Below are 19,485 nucleotides of genomic sequence, written 5' to 3'. Positions count from 1 at the left end.
TGATGGTGGTGGTGGTGGTGATGCTGGTGGAGGTGGTGATGGAGGTGATTGTGATGGTGTGATGATGGTGAAGGTGGTGGTGGAGGTGATGGTGGTGGTGGTGATGGCGATGATGGTAGAAGTGGTGATGGAGATGATGGTGGTGGTGGTGATGTTGGTGATGGTAGTGGTGAAGGTGATGGTGATACTGGTGGTGGTGATGGTGGTGGAGGTGGTGATGGAGGTGATTGTGATGGTGTGATGATGGTGAAGGTGGTGGTGGAGGTGATGGTGGTGGTGGTGGTGATGGTGATGGTAGTGGTGAAGGTGATGGTGATGCTGGTGGTAGTGATAGTGGTGGTAATGATGTTAGTAGTGTGTTGGTTCTATGGTTTTGGTGCTGGTAGCACTGCTGGTGGTGGTCGTGATGCTAGTAGTGTGGTGGTTCTGTGGTTTTGGTGCTGGTGGTGGCTGTGGAGGCTGTGCTGGTGGATGCTGATTGCTCTAGACAGTGTTCTGGTGCAATCCCATTTAGTCCTCTGCTTCGTGAGGTAGACCTTATTATCCTGTTTTATCAACAAATGGAGACCTGGAGTAATTAGTCATATGCTGACATCCTCACAGATGACAAGGGAGGGATCCAGTGCCCCGGCCTCCTGTGGTCAATGCCTTCCCTGTGCCATTCTTCTCTGGGCAGTCCTGCCAAGGGTCAGGTGGCTTCATTCTGGGGAGCCTGGACCGAGTGAATGTCCCCTGTGCCCAGCGATGCCCCGTGTGCCATAAAACAGTGTCTGCAGGCCCACTGCTCCAAAAGTCCAGATGTGGAGAAGGAAGGAGCAGCTTAAGTATGCACTGCCCAAGCCACAGGTGCAGGCCTTTGTGAGGCCGCCACCCTTTGGATGGCAAGTCTTTGAGGAGGTGGACCTGCCCCCCAGCCCCTGCCACTGGTGCTGCTGTTTTGTCCCTTGGTCTAGAGATGAGGCCCCCCTTTCCCAGTTTGCTGAGCTGACCCTTTAGTCCCTGTGGGTGTGCATGAGGCTCTGACCTGATCATGCCCCTTCTCTGCACACATGTGTCCTGCCCCCATGATGGAGACACAGATATGTCATTTTGCAGCCTCGCACCCAGAGCTGTTGTGAGTAGACTTGACCCTATGCGTCTTGGGCTGGTGGCTGCAGGTGAGAATTGGACTGGGACAGGAGGCAGCGAGCGAGGACATGGTGGGGACAGCAGAAAGTAATTTCCGACGACATGAAAATGCTTCTCTAACACTCTCGTTAATAGTGTGAAACTCGTTCTCACAGGTGCTGTGAAAACCATGGAAAAAATTATTTAGACCTCACTGGCTTGGGGGCATTTTGTTTTTCCATTTTGTATGACTCACGCATGAAAAATATCAAAGCGAGATTGTAAGTGTGACTGGTTGGGGCCCAGGGCAGCTGGAATGGGGGAATCTGGTGGTCTCCTACGTGTGCAGTGCTATGGATGTCAAGGAAGTGGCTCGTGGAGAAGGGGCACCGGTGGCGTCCGGCCAGGCTGCTCTGGCCGTGTCTGTCAGAATCTGCCGGGCCCAGCGGGAGGGAAGCCTTGTGCGTGAGACTGCTAATGACGGTACCATACTTGCAGGGAATGCAGTCATGTTCTTAGCTCCTGTTTCAGAGCCCAGGGCCAGACTCCACCCTCCCAGGAGCCTCTGGGGCCAGCGTTGTTCCATCCCCAGCTTCAGAAGGGGAAGCGTGGTTTAACGTGGTTTGTGAACACGCCTGAGATCACTCAGCCAGCAAGGGGCAAGGTTCAGTCAGCAAGGGGCAGGTGAACCCAGCTCCGGCCCTGGCACCGCCTGTGGCTCTCCCTGCCTCTGTCCCTTCCAGTCGGCGTGTTAACTCAGCTGGGCTGCGTTTTATATGGCAGGTTGGACAATGTGCCCGCTTGCCAGGAGAGGGGAGGTGTGTGGCAGGGCCTGGCAGTGGCACAGCAGTCTCTCCTGGACAACATGCTTGCTGACTGCTTTCTCCCACAGCCTCCAATGAGAAGGGTTTGTCTCAAATAATTTGTGTCTCTGTTTACCAGCAGGAAGTGCTCTGGCTAAAATCGGGTGATAAAATCTGCAGGACAAGCAGAGTGCTCAGCTGGGATTCCTGTGGAACCCGTTTCGGTTGGATGAGGAGGGGGCCTGGGTGTCAGGCAGTGGTGGGGGACTGGCTCACCCCAGGGATGGGGGGATTGGGTTGAAAGGAGTTGAAAGGAGGACTGCACGATTAAATGGCAGAGGAGGCACTGAGCAGGGAACAGCATCATGAGAAAGCAGGCCGGGCTGGGGGCCCCGGCCACGGGAGCCTGTAATTTGGTGAGCCCCGTGTTTCCCATCTCCATGGCCCCAGGCTTATGAGGCCCTCCAATGAAAACTTTGCAATTTCCTCAGCTCACAGCAGAAACGCAGCCTGGATACAGTCTCATTAGTAGAAAAGGCAGAACTGATTCTCTCAGCAAAATGCTCCCGTCTCTGCCAGAGCCAAGGACAACACGCTCCCGCCGCGGCCGCCGACCCGTCTTCCGTTGAACGCGGCCGCCAGTTGTGCCGTGGGCAGAGGCTCCACAGCGGAGCAGAATGGCCGTAATGACCCTGGCCTGGTGGCGGAAACTTCCAGGGCACTTTAGTGACCCGGCAGGGGGCAGAAACCAGGAATGTAAAGGGAGACACAGTGGTCAGTTATCAGAGCGAGGGATGGCGTGAAAACGGCTGCCACCTGCTTCTTTGGGCAGCCACAGGGCCAGCTGTGTGGGGCAGCTCGTGCTGGGTCCTGGCTTTGAAAGTTAAATGGAGTGGTTCAGGGGCTCAGCCCGGGAAGCCAAGACATGGAACAGGAGAAGCCTGAATCCGCCAGGTGAATTGGGCAGGTGCCTGCCCCTGCTCCTAGGGCTGTGTGGGCGACGGGACAAGGTTGTGGGAACTGGGAGCCTATGGCCGTTCCGTGTGTAGGATGTGTGATTTGGCACGATGGCCTTGACTCCAAGGTGGGCAGCTCTGGGGTGGGGACTGTGGGGGCTGAAGGCGGAGACTCAGGAGCCCCAGTCAGCCCTCTTCCCATGTGCCCTGCAAGAGTGGCACTGCCTCTCAGACCCTCCGTTGCTGCATCTGTGAAATGGGGATGAGAGAGTGGAAAGGAGGCCTTGCCTTCCTCCTGGAGCGGCTGAAAGAAGGGGAGTAGGGCCAGACCTGTAGGAAAAGTCCCTTTTGCTGAGGCGTGAGGTAGGGCTGGGAATTAGGTCAGTGTGAAACACTAGGGTCTTTCCCAACGCAGGCCGGGTACAGGCGGTGCATGCTGAGGATATCCGACATGTCAACACCGCCTGTCACGTTGGAGCGGGGAAGTGGGGTGGGCTTAGGACAAGCAGCCTCAAGGACCTGTGGGCTGTTGTTAAGGGAGGGGACTGAGTCCCAGGCACCTCGGGGCCATCTCCAGTGCTGTGCCAGGACCCATGTGTGTCACACACACGCATGCCTGTTCACATACGTGCACAAGGCATGCCATACCATATACATATGCGTAAAAGTGCGTGCATGTACCCAGGTCACACTTGCACATGTATGTATACTGTGCACACGACATACGCATGTATGTCATGCACACACACACCACACACATGAATGCAAAACACGTGTGCACAGTACACATATGGCCTCATGTGTGCAAGTGCACACCTGCACCCATACGGTACCGGACGCATGCACACACACACGTGTGCACACACACAGTCACACAACACACCAAGCAACCCCAGGTCCTGGTGCTTGGCCTGCAAGCTGGCCATGGGCCTACAAGTATGGGATTGCTGGATGGGCTTCCCTGCGTCTGGTGGGTGTTTGGCCCTGCAGGAGGGCTGGAAAACAGCATGAAGAGGACAGTAGCAAGTGAGACACAGCACCTCACATGCTCATCTCATGGCCTGGGCAGGACAGGGGCAAGGCAGTGCATCATGCTCCATATCCCGGGTGGCGATCGGCCTCTGCCTTTCCAGGGCAAGGGGGCGGCTCAGGAAGGAGGCAGCTGCCATCATTGGTAGGAGGATGGAGGATGGAGGATGGGGAGAAAGGAGCAATGAAGGGTGGAGAAGGGGCGTGTCTGAGGAAGGTCGGGAGTGACATCTACTGCCCTGCTCAGGGATGGGGCGTGTGCCATGACACCCAGCAGTTGGATGTGACATCAGAGGACAGCCATGGGCCACTGCTGGGCAGGGCATCAGGTTGGCTCCGTGTGCTTGTGTGCCAGAGGCTCTGATGGCACCTGGGAGGCGGACTGTGGGGACCATGGGCCTTTCTGAGGTTGTGGTCAAGCTGCTTGCAGGTTCTTGGGGTCAGAGCCCACCTGTCTGAGAGGGCAGCTGCAGCTAAGAAATTCCTGGGGTTCCTCAGTGCCTCAGGAAGGGTCAGGGCATGACCCACGGGACAATTCTGACCTACAACCAGCCTCTTAGAGGCCCAGGGTTGGGTCCTGGAAGGCTGCAGGCTGAGGTCTCTCTGGGGTTTCTTTGGCTGCGCATGTGCATTGTGACCCAGTCCCAAGCCCCAGTTTCCTGTCCCTGTCCCCTGAAAAACCATGAGCACACCCACGCCCAAGCAGGGGCTGCCCACCAGCCCCGGGCCCTTTTTCCAGGTGGCCAGCACCTCCCACCAGCCAGTGCCGGGCAAGGCTTTGCCAGGAGAGGTGGCTTCGTCGTCCGATTTTCCTGGTCTGTAGTTTGGAGCTTGGTTTCGTATCACAGGAGGCATTGTGAAAATGCTCTCAGCATACAACATGAAGTTATGATCCTAGTTTTGTATTTGAAAGACGGTGTGTGCCAGATTCTAGTGGCCAGGGTGGCGTGCCCTCTCTAGCACAGTGGGCAGTGGCTGCCGGAAGCCCTGGGTTGAGAAGGATTCTGAGGGCACCGGGGCAGATCTCTGCCTAGGGCTTTCTTGAGCTTCAGGCAGAGCTGTGTATCTGGTCCACACAGCCTAGAGGGGGTCAGGGGAGGCTGAGATTTCCTGTGATGAAATGGGGAGACGGTGGCTTCCAGGGGCTGGTTGCCTGGCTGGTAGGTGGCTGGGCTGGACGTCTCCACATGCCAACCTGGCTTCCAGAGAGGAGCTGACTCTGAGTGAACGTTCCAGAAGGAGGAGCGCAGGCTCAGGAACTGCCCGGGTACCACTGACAGAAGGAGGGGCATTCCCGCATCCACGGCTGCCTTTGAGGTCTGTGAGAGGTGGCTCCAGTCCTGGCTGCATCTTAGAATCTCATGAGCATTTATGGCTCCTGAATCCCAGGACTCCCCAAGCACACCCCATGGAGTCTCTGGGGGTCCCAGGGTTCCGCGGGTGTCACCTGCTGGGTAGGACACAGTGTGTGGCTGCATGTGAGTATCAGGGAAGAAGCTTCTCTCCACCCTGGACCCATCACATCTTTCACCAGGACAGCGATGGACACGGGTCTCAGAGATGCAGGAGGACTTCAGTGTGGCCCCCACTGTCCCCATCCAGGGCCCCCCATGGTACCCCTCAAGGGTCCCCTCAACTGTCTCCATCCAGGGCTGTCAGGTATCCCCCCCATGGCACCCCTATCTAGGGCTGCCCAGGCTCCCCCATAGTACCCCATCTAGGACCACCCTGTAACCTCCCCATAGTACCCATACAGGGTTGCCCAGGACCCCCCATGACCCCATGAGGGCTGTTCAGTGCCTCTTGTCACCCGATGGCACCCCATGACTGTGTTTGGATCCCATCACTATCTCGTCTCTGCTCTGAGCAGTGGACTAGCCACCAACCCACAGCCCCGAGGATAGAGCCGGAAGTCCCATGCACTGGGGCCTCTGGACTTGCAAGAATCAGGTGGCCCCAGGGGCGGCCCAGGGCAGAGGCAGGTATCTCACCGGAGTCCTGCAGAGTGGGTTACAGCCTTTGCGTCAGCTTCAGCTCCTCCTCCTCCCAGTCCTTGTGGGGGTCTGCTGGGTGGCAGATGTGGGGGTGCAGACATCACGGAACCCTTTTCTCAGCCCTGCCTGGGAGGTGGCACAGAAGCAGTGAAAGCTCGTGCAGCCATGGCGCTGGCCTGTGGGAGCCTGCTGGGCTTCAGGGGAGGCATGTGTCCGTCTTGGAGCCTGGAGCAGATCCCTCGCTACGGCCCCATCTCCCTGGGGTCCTGCAGAGAAGCTCCTGCTCGTCGACAGCCTTGCTGGGCACCCAGGTGTTCAGGGCCCTCTCCCTCACCTGCATGTGTAGGGAAGAAGCAGTGGGTGGGCTGGAAAGAGCCCTGGGCCGGGACCCGGGTCTAGAGCGACCCTGCTTCTGCAGCAGTCTGAGCCTAAGCCTTAGCACCTGCACCTCGGTTTCTCCTTCTCCACGGGGGTGGTGTGGGCTGGGCAGACCCTTGCCCTTTGGCAGTGGTGCCCACAGAACACACTGGCTCTTACTAGTGTGAAAACTCACCTGAGGATTTGGTGGGGTGATGATTCGAACGAAGCAGGTGCATTTGCAGAGAGGAGGGGGCACTGAAGCGAAGAGGCCTCACGCCTGGTCCTACTTATTGCCTATTCATGGCTGCAATCTGGGGGCGTGGTGGGCAGGCCACAACGTAGGGCTGGCTGAGGGCCAGGTCAGCCTGGGATCAGAGCGCAGGGCACCTGGGGACACCTTAGGCTTTGTCTCCCTTTGTGGGTGTTCATTACCCAGCCTTGGGCCCTGGTGGTCGTGCTGGTGTGCCTGGGTGCTGTGTGCGCACATGCACTGAGACCAGCACCAGCACCTTATGCAGGACCTGCAAGGTATGGCCGCCGTGCTGGACACCCTGGGGTACGGGGGTGTGCCGGACACACCCATGATCCGAGGAGCTTGGGGCTTCCGGGGAAGCAGAGCTGGATCCAGGGGTGCACCAGGGCCCAGGACCACAGCTGCCCCTGAAGGCCCCCGAGGCTTCTCTTCCTTCTTTGAAGTGCCTTTGGAGAGCGTATATTCAGATGTCAAATTGCCAGTTGAAAGGAGAACATATTTTATTTGAATTGGATGAGATTTGATCCAGAAGTTATGTTGCTTAATAAAAATGTGTGGTTTTGATTCACTGTTCCTCCTTGTCTTCTGGAGAATTTGAAACATGGGCCAGGATCCTCTGGTGCGGGAGAAAGAGAAGGAGAAAGAGGGACGGAGAGGGAGAGGGAGGTGGGGCAGGTGGGCAGCGGTGCTGGCCTCAAGGGGTGGAGAGTAGGGCATCCCGTTTGAGGGTTGGCGTCGGGGAGGGAAGGTGTGAAATGCTGAGGGCTGTGCTCATCAGGGCCCCACTCTTGCTTCCTCCTCAGAATGCCCCCAGTTTACTGTGATGAGGTCTCAGGGGCAGGGGGGAGCAGCAGGTAGCTGTCTTTGGTCACTCCCCGTCCCCGTGCTCTGTCCCTTTGTGGGCCACAGCCCCCGAGGTGAAGTCTGGAAGGAGAGGAACCTGTCACCCAGTACCCTCCTCAGCCCAGCAGATGCCCCAGCCCAGGGAACAGGTGCAAGCTCAGCCCCCAGTGACCGCCAACCCTCATTTGCTTCCTGCAACACTGTCCTGAGGCATCCTGTGGAGAGGAAGGACTTAGGTTGGGGGGGGTTCGGCAGTGCTGTCCATGATGTGGGGTGATGCTGGGGGTTATAGTCCCTGAAACTTCAGATGAGGCGGTAGGTACTTGGTGGCCAGGGACGCCCCATGCTCTGGGGCTGAGGCCTGCGGGAGGAGCACCCGTCTCTGTCTGTGCTGCTCCATCTGTTCTGAGATGTGGGGACAGGGGAAACAGGGCTGGGTCAGCTAGTGTCGGGGGCCCCGCTGCACCCATAGGTTCCAGGTCCTGGCCACTGCTTCTGTGGTTCTGCAGTTGGGGCCAGTGATGTCTCCTGTCACAACCCCTTCTTTCTATCTGTTAAATGGAGGTGACAGAAATTTCCCTTGTGAGTCCTGAGTCCTGCAAGGGAACAGGTGCTGGCGTGCACCCAGGCACTGGGCAGACCTCAGAACCCTAGCTGCACCCTTCTGGATGGGGCGAGGCAGGGGCAGATGGGCAGAAGGGCTGTGGCTGGGCTGCGGCACAGTGGTGCTGAGAAAGGTGGGTCCATCTGCCTGTGACCCGGAGGCAGGTGTGGATGTGGATGTGTGGCTGAAGTCAGGAGCAGGAACTTTACACCTGGCAGAGCTGCCTGGAGAGTCAGGTGGGCTTGGGGAGGGTTCTGAGCTCCTCGCTCATCGTTTGAGGTTTTTAAACACAGGTTGGGGTCACCCACGGTAACCGCAGACACATACCCCACTTTCTTCCCCTTTTTGGTGCTGAGATCCATTTCCTGTTGAGCCCTGAGGTCTTCCACTCGGATCCTGCCTCGAACCGCTCCCTCCCCTCTCAGGAGCACTGTCCTGGCTGCTGTGGCCTCTTCCCTGCCACCCTCTCACACCTGCTGTTGGGCCCCACCCTGCATCCTGCGTCAGCCCTGTGCTGACACCCAGTTCCTCCAAACCTGCTGCCCACTCAGGGCTTTTCCTGAGCACACGCCTTCCCCCATTGACCTCAAAATCTTTTGCATTACTTATTGAGTGCCTTCTGTATACAAGGAGTTTTGCCTGGAGGACTCCACAGCTCTGTGAGGTGAATGCCGCTATTTTATGCTAATTTTTTCAGAGAGAAAGCAGGGAGCAGAGAGGTGTGTGTGAGCAGGCTCATCCCAGGCCACAGCCAGGCAGTGGCGGAGCTGGTGTGCAGGCCGGGCCTGTCTGGCAACACAGAGCTTGCTGCTTTTCTGAGCGTGCCTGCGGGCTGGGGTTCCCTCCGCCCCACCCGTGTGCGCGGTGGTTGTGGTCCTCCCACCCGCTCCATCGAAGTCTCAGTGCCTGTCTTGCTGTGGCCAGACCCTCACACCAAGGGTCTTCGTGGAAGAGAGCAGCCCTCGAAACAATGACGGGTGTGCGCAGAGAGGTCACAGCTGTGAATGTCCCCCAGCCCTTTCCAGAACACTGGCACCCTGGGGCTGAGGGTGACTCAGCAGGGTCAGAAGTACACAGCACAAAGCCACGTCACAGCCACCGCGGCTGCAGGCCAGCGTCTTCATGGCAGAGACAAAGCTGTCACTAGACTCCTCCTGGCCCAGAGAGGGTCCTCAGCCGTGGGAGGTGGTGCCTCTGCCTGGATGGAATGAAGGCTCGGATGAACCAGGCTCGGATGAACCGTGGAGGATGTGCCATCCTCCAGATGGGGTTGGGCACCCTGACCCTGCAGCCTGCTGGGTATTGTGGCTCTGGAAAAGTGTGCAGATGTGATGCAGGGTGGCAAGATGGGCTCCAGACCCAGAGCACTCAGCACCTGGCCCTGCCTCAATTCCCCTTGCCTGCAGCGTTGTGTCCAGTGACAGGATTCCAGCACCTGGACATGGTCCTCCGTGTTCGTTCCCTCCCTTGAGTGCGGTGGGGTGTGTAGTGGTTGGAACCTTGCAGGCTGCCTTGGGCTGATCCTGCCCCACCCGCTGGGGGACCCTGGACAGGTGACCTCACAGGGCCTCGGTTTCCTCTGCTGTAGAGTGGGGATTAGGGGACACAATTCATAGGGTTCTTGAGGGCACAGAAGGACCATGTGCAGGCTCTTTGCCTAGTACTTGATCTGTGGTCAACATGATCTAAATCGTCATCACTCATTGCTGTAATCATTACTATATTGGTCGGCTTCTATGCGTCTGATTATGGTCAAAAGATCCTCTGCTTTGAAACACCCAGGGTGACACCTAGCATGCCTGTCATCTTCATATCTGCAGATAGCGTTTATGAGACCTGCGTTTCTTATTCCTAGTAGCAGCCCTTTTGTTTCTCCTGTGCGCACATCGTGGTCGGAGAATAATGAAATAAATTGTCTACACATTGTGGTTAGAGGAAGAAGGAATACGTGCTTGCATGCTTTTCCTGGCTGACACAGTCAGACTGTAGGCTGCTCACAATGAACCCAAGAGTTTAGTTATTAGCAGCGTGGATTCATCCGCCTTGTAGTGTGGGTCAGTACTTCCGTCTGTTTTATGGTTGAATAATGTTCCGCTCTATGCACATACCACACTCTTTTTATCCATTTATCTGTCGGTAGGCATGTGGGTTGCATTTATCTCTTGGCCATTGTGACTAATGCTACTATGAACACTTGTATACTTTTATTTGTTTGAGTACCTGCTTTGTTTGGAGGGTGAACTGATTTGGGTGAATTGTTTATGCATCTGTTTCAGTTCCTGAGATTGGAATTACTGGGTCATATGGTAATTCTAGTTTTAACTTTTTGAGAAACCAGACATCACCTCTTTAAAAATACTCTCTCCCCCAGTGGTTGAGGGGTAATGGCAAAGGAGGCAGGGTACCTCCAGCCCTCGGGGTCTAGGGTGGGTGAGAATGCAGGCTGTTTCTCACAACAGGCAAAAGCTGCCAGCATTGCACTGGCATCTGGCAGGTGTTTAACAGGTGTCTGATAAATGGATGAGTGAATGAGTGGTGGATTGATGGGTGGGTGGGTAGATGGGTGGATAGACAGATGAATGGATGTGTGGATGGGTGGAAGGATAGGTAGAGGGATGGACAGATGGATGGAAGGATGGATGTACCTAGATGGATAGATAGATAGATGAATTAATGAGTGGATAGATGGCTGGGTGGATGGATGGACAGGTAGATAGGTAGATGGATGAATGGATGAGTGGATGGATGGGTGAATGGGTGGAAGGATGAGTGGATGGATGGATAGATGAGTGGAAGGATGTATATATGCAGATGGATGGATGCATGGATGGATAAGTGAATGAGTGGACAGATGGATGGAGGAGTGGATTGATAGAGGGGGTTTAATGGATGGATGGATAGACAGATGAATGGGTGAATGGATGGATACATGGATGGATGGGTGGATGAGTGATGGATGAATGGGTGAATGCATGGAAGGATTGGTAGATATAGATGGAAAGGTGGATAGATGGGTGAGTGGATGAATGAATGAGTGGATGGATGGATGGGTAGATGGATGGAAGGATGTATATATGCAGATGGATGGATGCATGGATGGATGGATGAGTGAATGAGTGGACAGATGGGTGGATGGATAGAGGGTTTATGGATGGATAGACGGGTGAATGGGTGAATGGATGGATAGATGCTGTCTCTTATACACATCTAGATGTGTATAAGAGACAGGATGAATAGATGGGTGGGTGAATGGATGGATACATGGATGGATGGGTGGATGAGTGATGGATGGATGGGTGAATAGATGGAAGAATTGGTAGATGTAGATGGATAGGTAGATAGATGGGTGAGTGGATGAATGAATGGATAGACGGGTGAATGGGTGAATGGATGGATAGATGGATGGATGGGTGGATGGGTGGATGGATGGAAGGTAGATGTAGATGGATAGGTGGATAGATGGGTGAATGGATGAATGAATGAGTGGGTGGGTGGATGGATGGATGGATGGATGGATGGATGGATGGGTAGATGGACGAGTAAATGGATGGATGGGTGGTTGGATGGGCCAGCCTACCTTGGGTGTCTTTTGTGAGTGGCAGCTTCTAGGGAGAATGTTTGACTCTGAGGACAAGCTCATCTTGTGGCTTGGTCTGGACTTTGCCCTGCTTCAAGACATGGGGCTGTGTCTCCCAGGTCCCCATGCGAGTGCTCTGTGAGCTGCTTTTTCATGCGCATCTGTTCTTTTCCAGGGTGACATCCAGCAGCTGCTCTTTGTCTCGGACCACCGGGCAGCTTATGATTACTGCGAGCACTATAGCCCTGACTGTGACACCGCAGTACCTGACACCCCACAGTCACAGGACCCCAATCCAGATGAATATGTGAGTTAACTCTGGCTGGGATCTTGGGGGGCGAGAGCAGACTACTTGGGATGGTTGGTGAAGGGACACATAAGCCATGGGACCCTTATTTTAAATAAATCCATTGGGTGAGAATTCAGAGGGACTCAGGAAGTAAACATTGGGATATCTGACTCACTTTACTAAATAGCACTGCCCAGAATGATAGGGTCACAGCGTTTGTCATCAATAACCCTCTCCTTTAACCTTTTGAACAAGCTCCTTGATGATGAACGCCCAGTGCTCTCTCACCCTTGGGCTTGACCTTGATGGGGTATTTGTGAGCACGGATGCCACAGGTGTCCCCGGAGGGGCCATGAGCAGCTCGCCAAAGAGGACGGAGCCTGGGCTTGTCTACTGTAGAATGGCCAGCCCTCGGATCCTTTGAGTGTAGTGTGCTGTAGAGTGGCAGCCACGTGCCTGACACCTTTGTCCCTCTTCCTGGGACCCGCCATGTCCATGGGTCAGCTTTCCTCCCCCTCCCACCCCCCACCCTCGTGGCACTGCAGTTTATGTTGTTTGCAGTTCTTTCTATCACCTCTGCATGAAAATGCTCGCCCATGCCCTGGGCCCATTGCCTCTCATTTCTCATCTGTAATATTAAATCCTGTTTATTTCTCCTTGGGTCTTCCTTCTTTCACCACCAGTCAGGAGAGAAGGAAGGGTAGCTTTCAGGAAGCTGTGGAACCCCGTGGCCCAGGCCACATCTTACGAACCCCAGGAGGGGCTGGACAGAGCTCCCAGCTGAGTCCCTGCTGCCCCGGCCTCCTGCCAGTCACCTCCCAGCTCCTGGTATGGGAATGGGCTCAGAACGAGGCCTGCTCTGTCCCAGTGAAGCCCCTCTCATGGGGTCCCTGGGCTTTGAGGCTTGGGGCTGAAGGCCCGGGAGCCTGCTGGTGACGTGGTGACGGCTGCACAGCCTGCCATTCTGTTGGTTGTTCTGGCCTGGGTTCCAAAGGACCAGAGGCCTTCACCTTTGAGGGCTCATCTTTCTCTGACTGCTCAAGGGGACCTGGTGTCCCCCCGCTTTCTCCCTTGTGCTTCTGATGAGGCTGCGTCAGCTTTCCAAGGAGCTGGAGAGGGAGGAACCCCATCTGGGGACCCACAGGGAGGTTCACGCCTGGGGCTGGACGGGGCGTCGTGGCATGCAATCTTCCCAGCCAAATCTGGAGGTTGCAGAAGGACAGCAGGCTGGTCGCCCTGTGGGTTCGCTGCTTCCTCACGGGGCCGCAATTCGCTTTCAGTACACGGAAGGAGACGGCGAGGGTGAGACGTATTACTACGAATACCCCTACTATGAAGACCCCGAAGACCTGGGGAAGGAGCCCACCCCCAGCAAGAAGCCCGTGGAAGCTGCCAAAGAAACCACAGCGGTTCCCGAGGTCTGTGCTGAGCGGGGGACTGGGTTGGGCTGGGTCTCTCAAGACTGTGGTGCAGAGGAGGGCGAGGCTGAGAGAGGTCGTGTCAGGGTGGAGGGTTGGGGGCTGTCTGCTGAAGGTTGCGGGGGCAGCTCAGTGAGGGAGCTGGCTGTTGCGGGCTGTGTAAGCTTTGCCGTCACGGGGAGCATTGGGCTTTCCGTCGTGAGGAGGATGTTGGGAGATGCAAGGTATACAGGGGAGTATCCACCAGCATCTCTGGGCCCTGGCCCCGGTCCCCACCCTGTACCAGGCACAGGGCTCGAGCAGGCCCAGGATGAGTTTGGTTCTTGGGTTCCTCAAGTATAGGTGTAGCTGTGGTGGGAGAGGAGAGAGCAGAGCTCAGGGGCTCCCCGGGCGGGGGGTGATGCAGTCTGAGGTCAGCCTTGGGTCCTCCCCTCTCTGGGCTGTCACCCCCTCACCTCTGAAATTGGGGACCGTTGTGAGGGTGTGTGAGCAGCCGTGAGAGCTGGAGGGCCACGCCTAGCAGGGCCCGGGCCCCATGCAGGAGTAGGGATGGGTGGGTGCTCTGCTGGGGAGGGAGGCTGTCCAGCCTCAGAGCCATTGTCAGCGGTAAAGAGGGTGGGGCGTGAGCATGGGCGGTGTGCGTGTGTGCATGAAGGAGTGTGTGTGAGCATGTGGCACGCAGGCATGGGTGTGCATGAGCCTGCATGTGTGTGAGCGTGTCTGTGAGCGTGTGTGTGTAAGCGTGTGTGCATGCAGGCACGGGTGTGCATGAAACTGCATGTGTGTGTGTGAGCATGTGTGTGAGTGTGTGTGAGCGTGTGTGCGTGCAGGCACGGGTGTGCATGAACCTATGTATGTGAGCGTGTCTGTATCCTTCTGGGGAAAGGTGATCTGGTCATCTCACATTGCTCTGAGAGCCTGGAATGTTTGGCTACTTTTGTTTTTTTAAATATTGATATATGATTTGCCCTTTTCTGGTGTGTAACTGGGTGGGTTTGAGTCCATTCCGAGCATGCTTGGTGACTGGGGGCTCGCAGCTGGGCCACCTTCTTCCCACTTGCTCTGTCCCCAACCCCCGTGGATGGGGGCAGCCCCTGCACCGAGCCTCTAGGCCTCTTGACAGCCCAGGGCTCCGGGCGTTGCCACTGAGATGCCACTGAGATGCATGTCCGTTGCACCCGGACATGCGGCAAGTCCCAGACCTGGCTCCGCTGCCAGCCTCCTCCCTGACTCCCGCTGTCTCTGCCCTTGGCTGCCAGGAGCTGACCCCGACCCCCACGGAAGCGGCTCCCACGCCTGAAACCAGTGAAGCGGCTGGGAAGGAAGAGGACCCCGGCATCGGGGACTATGACTACCTGCCCATCGAGGACTACTACACTCCCTCGCCTTACGAGGACCTCACCTATGGCGAGGGGGAGGAGAACCCCGACCAGCCCACAGATCCAGGCGCCGGGGCCGAGATTCCCACCAGCACCGCCGACACCTCTAACTCCTCCAACGTAATTTCTTTCCTTCCCATTGGTTTGGTCTGGGGCAGCGGGCCAAGGGCCAGGGCTGGGGCCACAGTGCTGAGCTCCCTTCTTACTCCAATTCTCACCTTGGTGTCCTCGGGTGGCCCCTGTGTTCCCGCCACACCCTGGCCCTGGGCCCTTGGCAGCTGGGCGGTGTAATGCACCCCAGGGGAGGCCATTGCTAAACGAGTTTGGAATCCCTGGCTTGCTGAGTTGATCTCAGTATGGTCAATTTTTCGCCTGGAAAATGGGTAGAATGACCCGAGCCCTTCCGGTCTTGGAGGGTTCAAGTGGAAATTGGATGAGGACGGGGATGGCTTGTGGACAGAGTCCCTGCCTGTGGCCTGGGTGTGGCCAGGCAGGACAGGCCTGGGAGCCAGGATCCAGATAAATACAGCGAAGCAGGAGCTAGGGACGCCCTGGCTGGGACAGGGGCAGGCCGTCAGCAGACAGGCCTGAAAGTTCTGCCCGAGACCTTGGAAAGTTAGCCTGCGTCTCTGGACCTCGGGCGTCTCCGGACCTCGGGGTTCTCATTTCCATCATGGCACTGACACAGCCTGTCTCTGGGGGCTGTGAAGTTTTCAGATTCGTGGGGAGTCTTGCATAGTACGTAGCACGTGGCCGACGCGTAACACAGCCACTGTGTGATGCAGAATCTTCATTGCCAGAGAGGACACCCCGTTCCAGCAGGTCCAGACCCCTGCGTCAGCAGCACCGCACTCGGAGTGCATTATCGCAAGACCCTGGGGCTGTGGGGTGGAGCCCCTGCCTGAGCAGGTCCCCGGGTGCATGGGTGTGCCAGCTCCGTGGTGTGCCCTCGTGCCAGGGCAATCTGGGCTGATGATTTTTTATTGGAGGGAGAAGATGCATAAAGAGGCTGCCAGGGGACACAGGACCTCTCCTTGTGGGTTGGACTCCAGACTCCAGGCATTGTGTAGCTTAGGAGGCTGCTGGTCTTGAAGTCCTGGATTTGTCAGACCTGGAGCCCTCAGAGGAGGTCTCTCCCAGAGGGGGGTCTCTGCCCAGTTGACTGGGTAGCCATGGTGCCCGCCCAGGGTCTGATGGAGAGGCAGTGCCTGGTGCATTTTTGAGGTGACCCTGCGCCTTCCTCTCCCTCTGCAGCCAGCTCCGCCTCCAGGGGAAGGTGTGGATGACTTGGAGGGGGAGTTCACTGAGGAAACCATCAGGAACCTTGACGAGAACTACTACGACCCCTACTATGACCCCACCAACTCCCCGTCGGAGATTGGGCCAGGAATGCCGGCGAACCAGGATACCATCTATGAAGGGGTGAGAGGGTGCAGGCCCCCGTTCCAGGTGGGGCTGGGGGGCTGGCGGGGCATCATGGGGGCTCCTGCCCAGGAGCCTCCTCAGGGGTGGGGCTCTACGGGCAGCTCAAGTGTTGCATGCTGTTCCCAAAACTTTATTTTTAAAGAGACCTCAGTGCCTCGAATTTGCTCTGAATAACGTGTGCATCACGGCATGCTCTCCTCCGGGCCTGTTTCTTCGTTAGTAGTCTCATGGGCTTCCACGGGCCTGACGTCTGTCATGCTCCTGCCATCCTCCTGGGCCTGGGGAGACGCCTGACTGCGATAGCGCCCTCGCCTTGTGAAATCGGGCAGATTTTGTGTAATCTGGACTTTCTTTTTCACTTTTCTCTCCGATTCTCTCTCCATCTGCCTTTTATCACCCCCAGATTGGAGGACCTCGGGGCGAGAAAGGCCAAAAGGGAGAACCAGCGATCATCGAGCCGGTGAGCACATTTTCTCATTCTCTCCCTGAAGTCGTGGTGTCTGCTGCTTGGGGGCACAGTGGGGTGTGTAGGGCATGACCAGGTCCGTGGGCCCCTGGACCTGCGCGGACTGGGTCACTTCGAGGAACCACCTGCTCTCGTGGAGTCCACGCACCACTCGTCACCAGGACTTGGGAAGAATCCCCTCGGGTGGGGAATGTTCTGGACCGTGATGGAGGGGGCGGGATAGGTGCTGATCCCAGCCCGTCCTGCACCTGAGCTCTGAGCATCTCAGTGCTTGTCAGTTTCACCTGGGATGAAAAGCAGCTCAGCGCTGTCGAGGCAGAGGTGGAGTCCCCTTTGAGGGGTGGAGGAGAGGTTGTAAATGGGCCATTCCTTGTAAAAGATGCGCGCGGCAATGGTAGGGAATAGTTAACACGTGGCTGTACTTTCCGCGTCTGTTACGCAACCGTTTGGAGTAAGTTTACTGAAGCCGTTGAAACATGGAATACTGTTTATGAAACTTTGTCAAGGGAATGAAGTAAAACAGCACTGTGCTGAAATAATGAAATAAAACAGCACTGTGCCGAAATTCCAGCTAAGTAAAACCCAACTATGTTAGGTAATCAGATCATGGGTGAGTTTAAAAAGTTACTGTTGATAATGCCCTCAAGTGTGGGACTGTAGCGGAGGACATTCTAGATGCCCCTCCTGGGTTGGTGTGTTTGGGGGGGGGGCCTGCCCCGCACTGGGGTGTCCTTGTCCCTCAGGGGGTCATGGCCTGGCTGGGAGGCCTGCTTTTCTCCCTGGGGTCTCAGAGGCGCTAAGGTCAAGGTCTTGACATCCCGCACCCCCCCGCCAGCGGGCAAGATGCCCCGTGAACAGCTGGGCAGGGAGTCTGGCAGCTGCATGTGGTAGGCACGACCTGAGAGCAGGGAGGAGCCAGCACCAAGGCCCACCCTGCCATGTTGTCCAAGTGCCCACAGGAGGAGGTGCGCGTCCTGCATCACGGCCAGTCGCGAGGCTGGGGGCGGCTGTTTGTTCTGCTTCCAGGGCTCCGTTCCTGAGGGCTGAGCTCAGGATACACCTTGGGGCTCCCAGAAGCCCCCTGACCTTGCGGTTCCCGGAATGTGGAGTCATGGTGACCCACCATCCTCTGGTAGAGCTGGGGACATTCCCTTGGAACCTTGACAGATGGCACTTAGCAGACATTTATCCCCTTGGAATCTGTTTGAAGCCCGTGGCCAGGGCAGACGGGATGTGTCCCATCTCTGGGGTAGAATTCCCAGGGTCCAGGGCTTCCCCCCTTCCTGGCCTATAGAAGCGTCTGGATGGCTCTCGTGGGGCTCCATGCCCCTGCTGCAGGCCCAGCCCAGGGGTAGGATCTGCCAGTGCCCACAGACACATCCTTTTCTCAGACCGGAGCCCCTTTCCAGTGCTCTCTGGGGGTCCAGGGAGGACAGAGCTTGTCTGAGGCAGAAGGGTCATGGGGTGCAGGGCAAGGGGGTGCAGAGGTGTGAAGGGAGACTCCGAGGCCAGGGTCCCCCTGCTCAGCAATGTGGACAACCTCAGAGCCAGGCCTCGGCTCAGGGAGCAGAGTGGCTGCGGGGGAGAGTGACAGCCGTCCACCTGGGCGGACTCACCCAGAAGCAGGGGCTGCGGGCCTGTTCTGCTCTGCCCAACGGTGTTGACCAGAAAGTGAACAACAGCAGAGGCTGCATCCAGGGTCCCAGCCCCGAGCCACCCTTGTTACTGGGAGGTGGGACATCCTGCCGCATTTCCCCAGACGGTCTTGGCCCGCAGGTGGACTTGAGGTTGGCCTTGGGCTTCTTTTGTGCTGTCCCCATTGCTTCAGTGAAAGGCGGTCCTTGCTCGGGGAGGAAGATGGGAGCTCAGGAGTGGGCAGGTGCAGCTGGCTCTGCGGGATCCCGGTTTCCCCTCCCCGCTCTGGGAGGGCCGGACTGAAACCTTTGAGCGAGCTTCGCGTTGGCTCACATTTCTGAGTAAGCTGGTTCTGTGAGTGTAGACGTGGTGTCGGGGCTCCTGAAAGGGGGTGGGCGTGTGGGGTGGGCACAGGTGTTCCACTGCCAGGCCCCTGGGAAGCCAGCAGTGGGCAAGAGTGGGCCAAGGAGAGGGCAGAGAGTTGAGGTGGCCCCACAGGAACCTCATAGCTCCGGAAAGTCCAGTTCACCTTTGTTGGGAAAAGCAGCAGCCGTCTGGATCACTTAAAAAGGATTCCCTGCCCCGGGCCCCAGCCTGCTCCCAGTGTCCCGGGGCCTTTGGCCAGGCCCCCTGCAGAGATCACATAAACAGTTGGAATTTCTCAACCTGGAGCATCGCCAGATGTCCTTGGGTCCAAGCTGCACATAAACAGATTGCCAGGTCCTGGGGCCCTGCAGGCGTCCGGGCCTGTGGAAGGGGGTGTCTGTTGTCTCCCATCCCCCCAACCTGCCCCACCTGACTTCTCTCTTGGGAGATGCATCTGTTCCGGGTCTTTCCCACTCAGTCCCGCTCCCTCTCATTGTCAGCCAAACCGGAGGCTCCCTAAAAGGACAGGAATCCACAGAACGGAGAGGAGACAGGTTCATCTTTATCCCTGGACTTCCAACCGGGAAGCCCCCAGTGGCTGATTTTACCTGGGCCACGTCGGTTAGGGGCATCCAAATCACCATCTCCACTTGACGCTGTTTTTTGTTTTTTTAAAAAGTGCTGTTTAACAGATGGGTGGACCTCCTTTGAGATTGTCTTGAGTTCTGCCAGGTCTGAGGTCTTTTATTTCTTTTGTTAAAATTGTATGCATTCAGCCAGGTGCGGTGGCTCACACCTGTAATCCCAGCACTTTGGGAGGCCGAGGTGGGTGGATCACCTGAGTTCAGGAGTTCGAGACCAGCCTGACCAACATGACAAAACCCCGTCTTTACTAAAACTGCAAAAAAAATTAACCAGGCGTGGTGGTGGACACCTGTAATCCCAGCTACTCTGGAGGCTGAGGCAGGAGAATCAGTTGAA

The 19,485-nt window shown here is 56.9% G+C and overlaps 1 protein-coding gene across 1 annotated transcript in view; it reads left to right on the top strand.

The window, feature by feature from the left end:
• Window positions 1-19,485, top strand: part of COL5A1 (collagen, type V, alpha 1) — a 185,901-nt gene that overhangs the window by 26,144 nt on the left and 140,272 nt on the right. The window contains exons 5-9 of the mRNA XM_011991540.1: window positions 11,702-11,833; window positions 13,096-13,233; window positions 14,493-14,732; window positions 15,867-16,034; window positions 16,441-16,497. Of these exons, the coding sequence (XP_011846930.1) occupies window positions 11,702-11,833; window positions 13,096-13,233; window positions 14,493-14,732; window positions 15,867-16,034; window positions 16,441-16,497 (735 nt within the window). The remainder of the gene's footprint in view (window positions 1-11,701; window positions 11,834-13,095; window positions 13,234-14,492; window positions 14,733-15,866; window positions 16,035-16,440; window positions 16,498-19,485) is intronic.

Source organism: Mandrillus leucophaeus, unplaced genomic scaffold (genome assembly GCF_000951045.1).
Source record: "Mandrillus leucophaeus isolate KB7577 unplaced genomic scaffold, Mleu.le_1.0 Scaffold398, whole genome shotgun sequence".
Classification (NCBI taxonomy): Eukaryota; Metazoa; Chordata; class Mammalia; order Primates; family Cercopithecidae; genus Mandrillus; species Mandrillus leucophaeus.
This window is presented reverse-complemented; position numbering and strand designations above follow the sequence as displayed.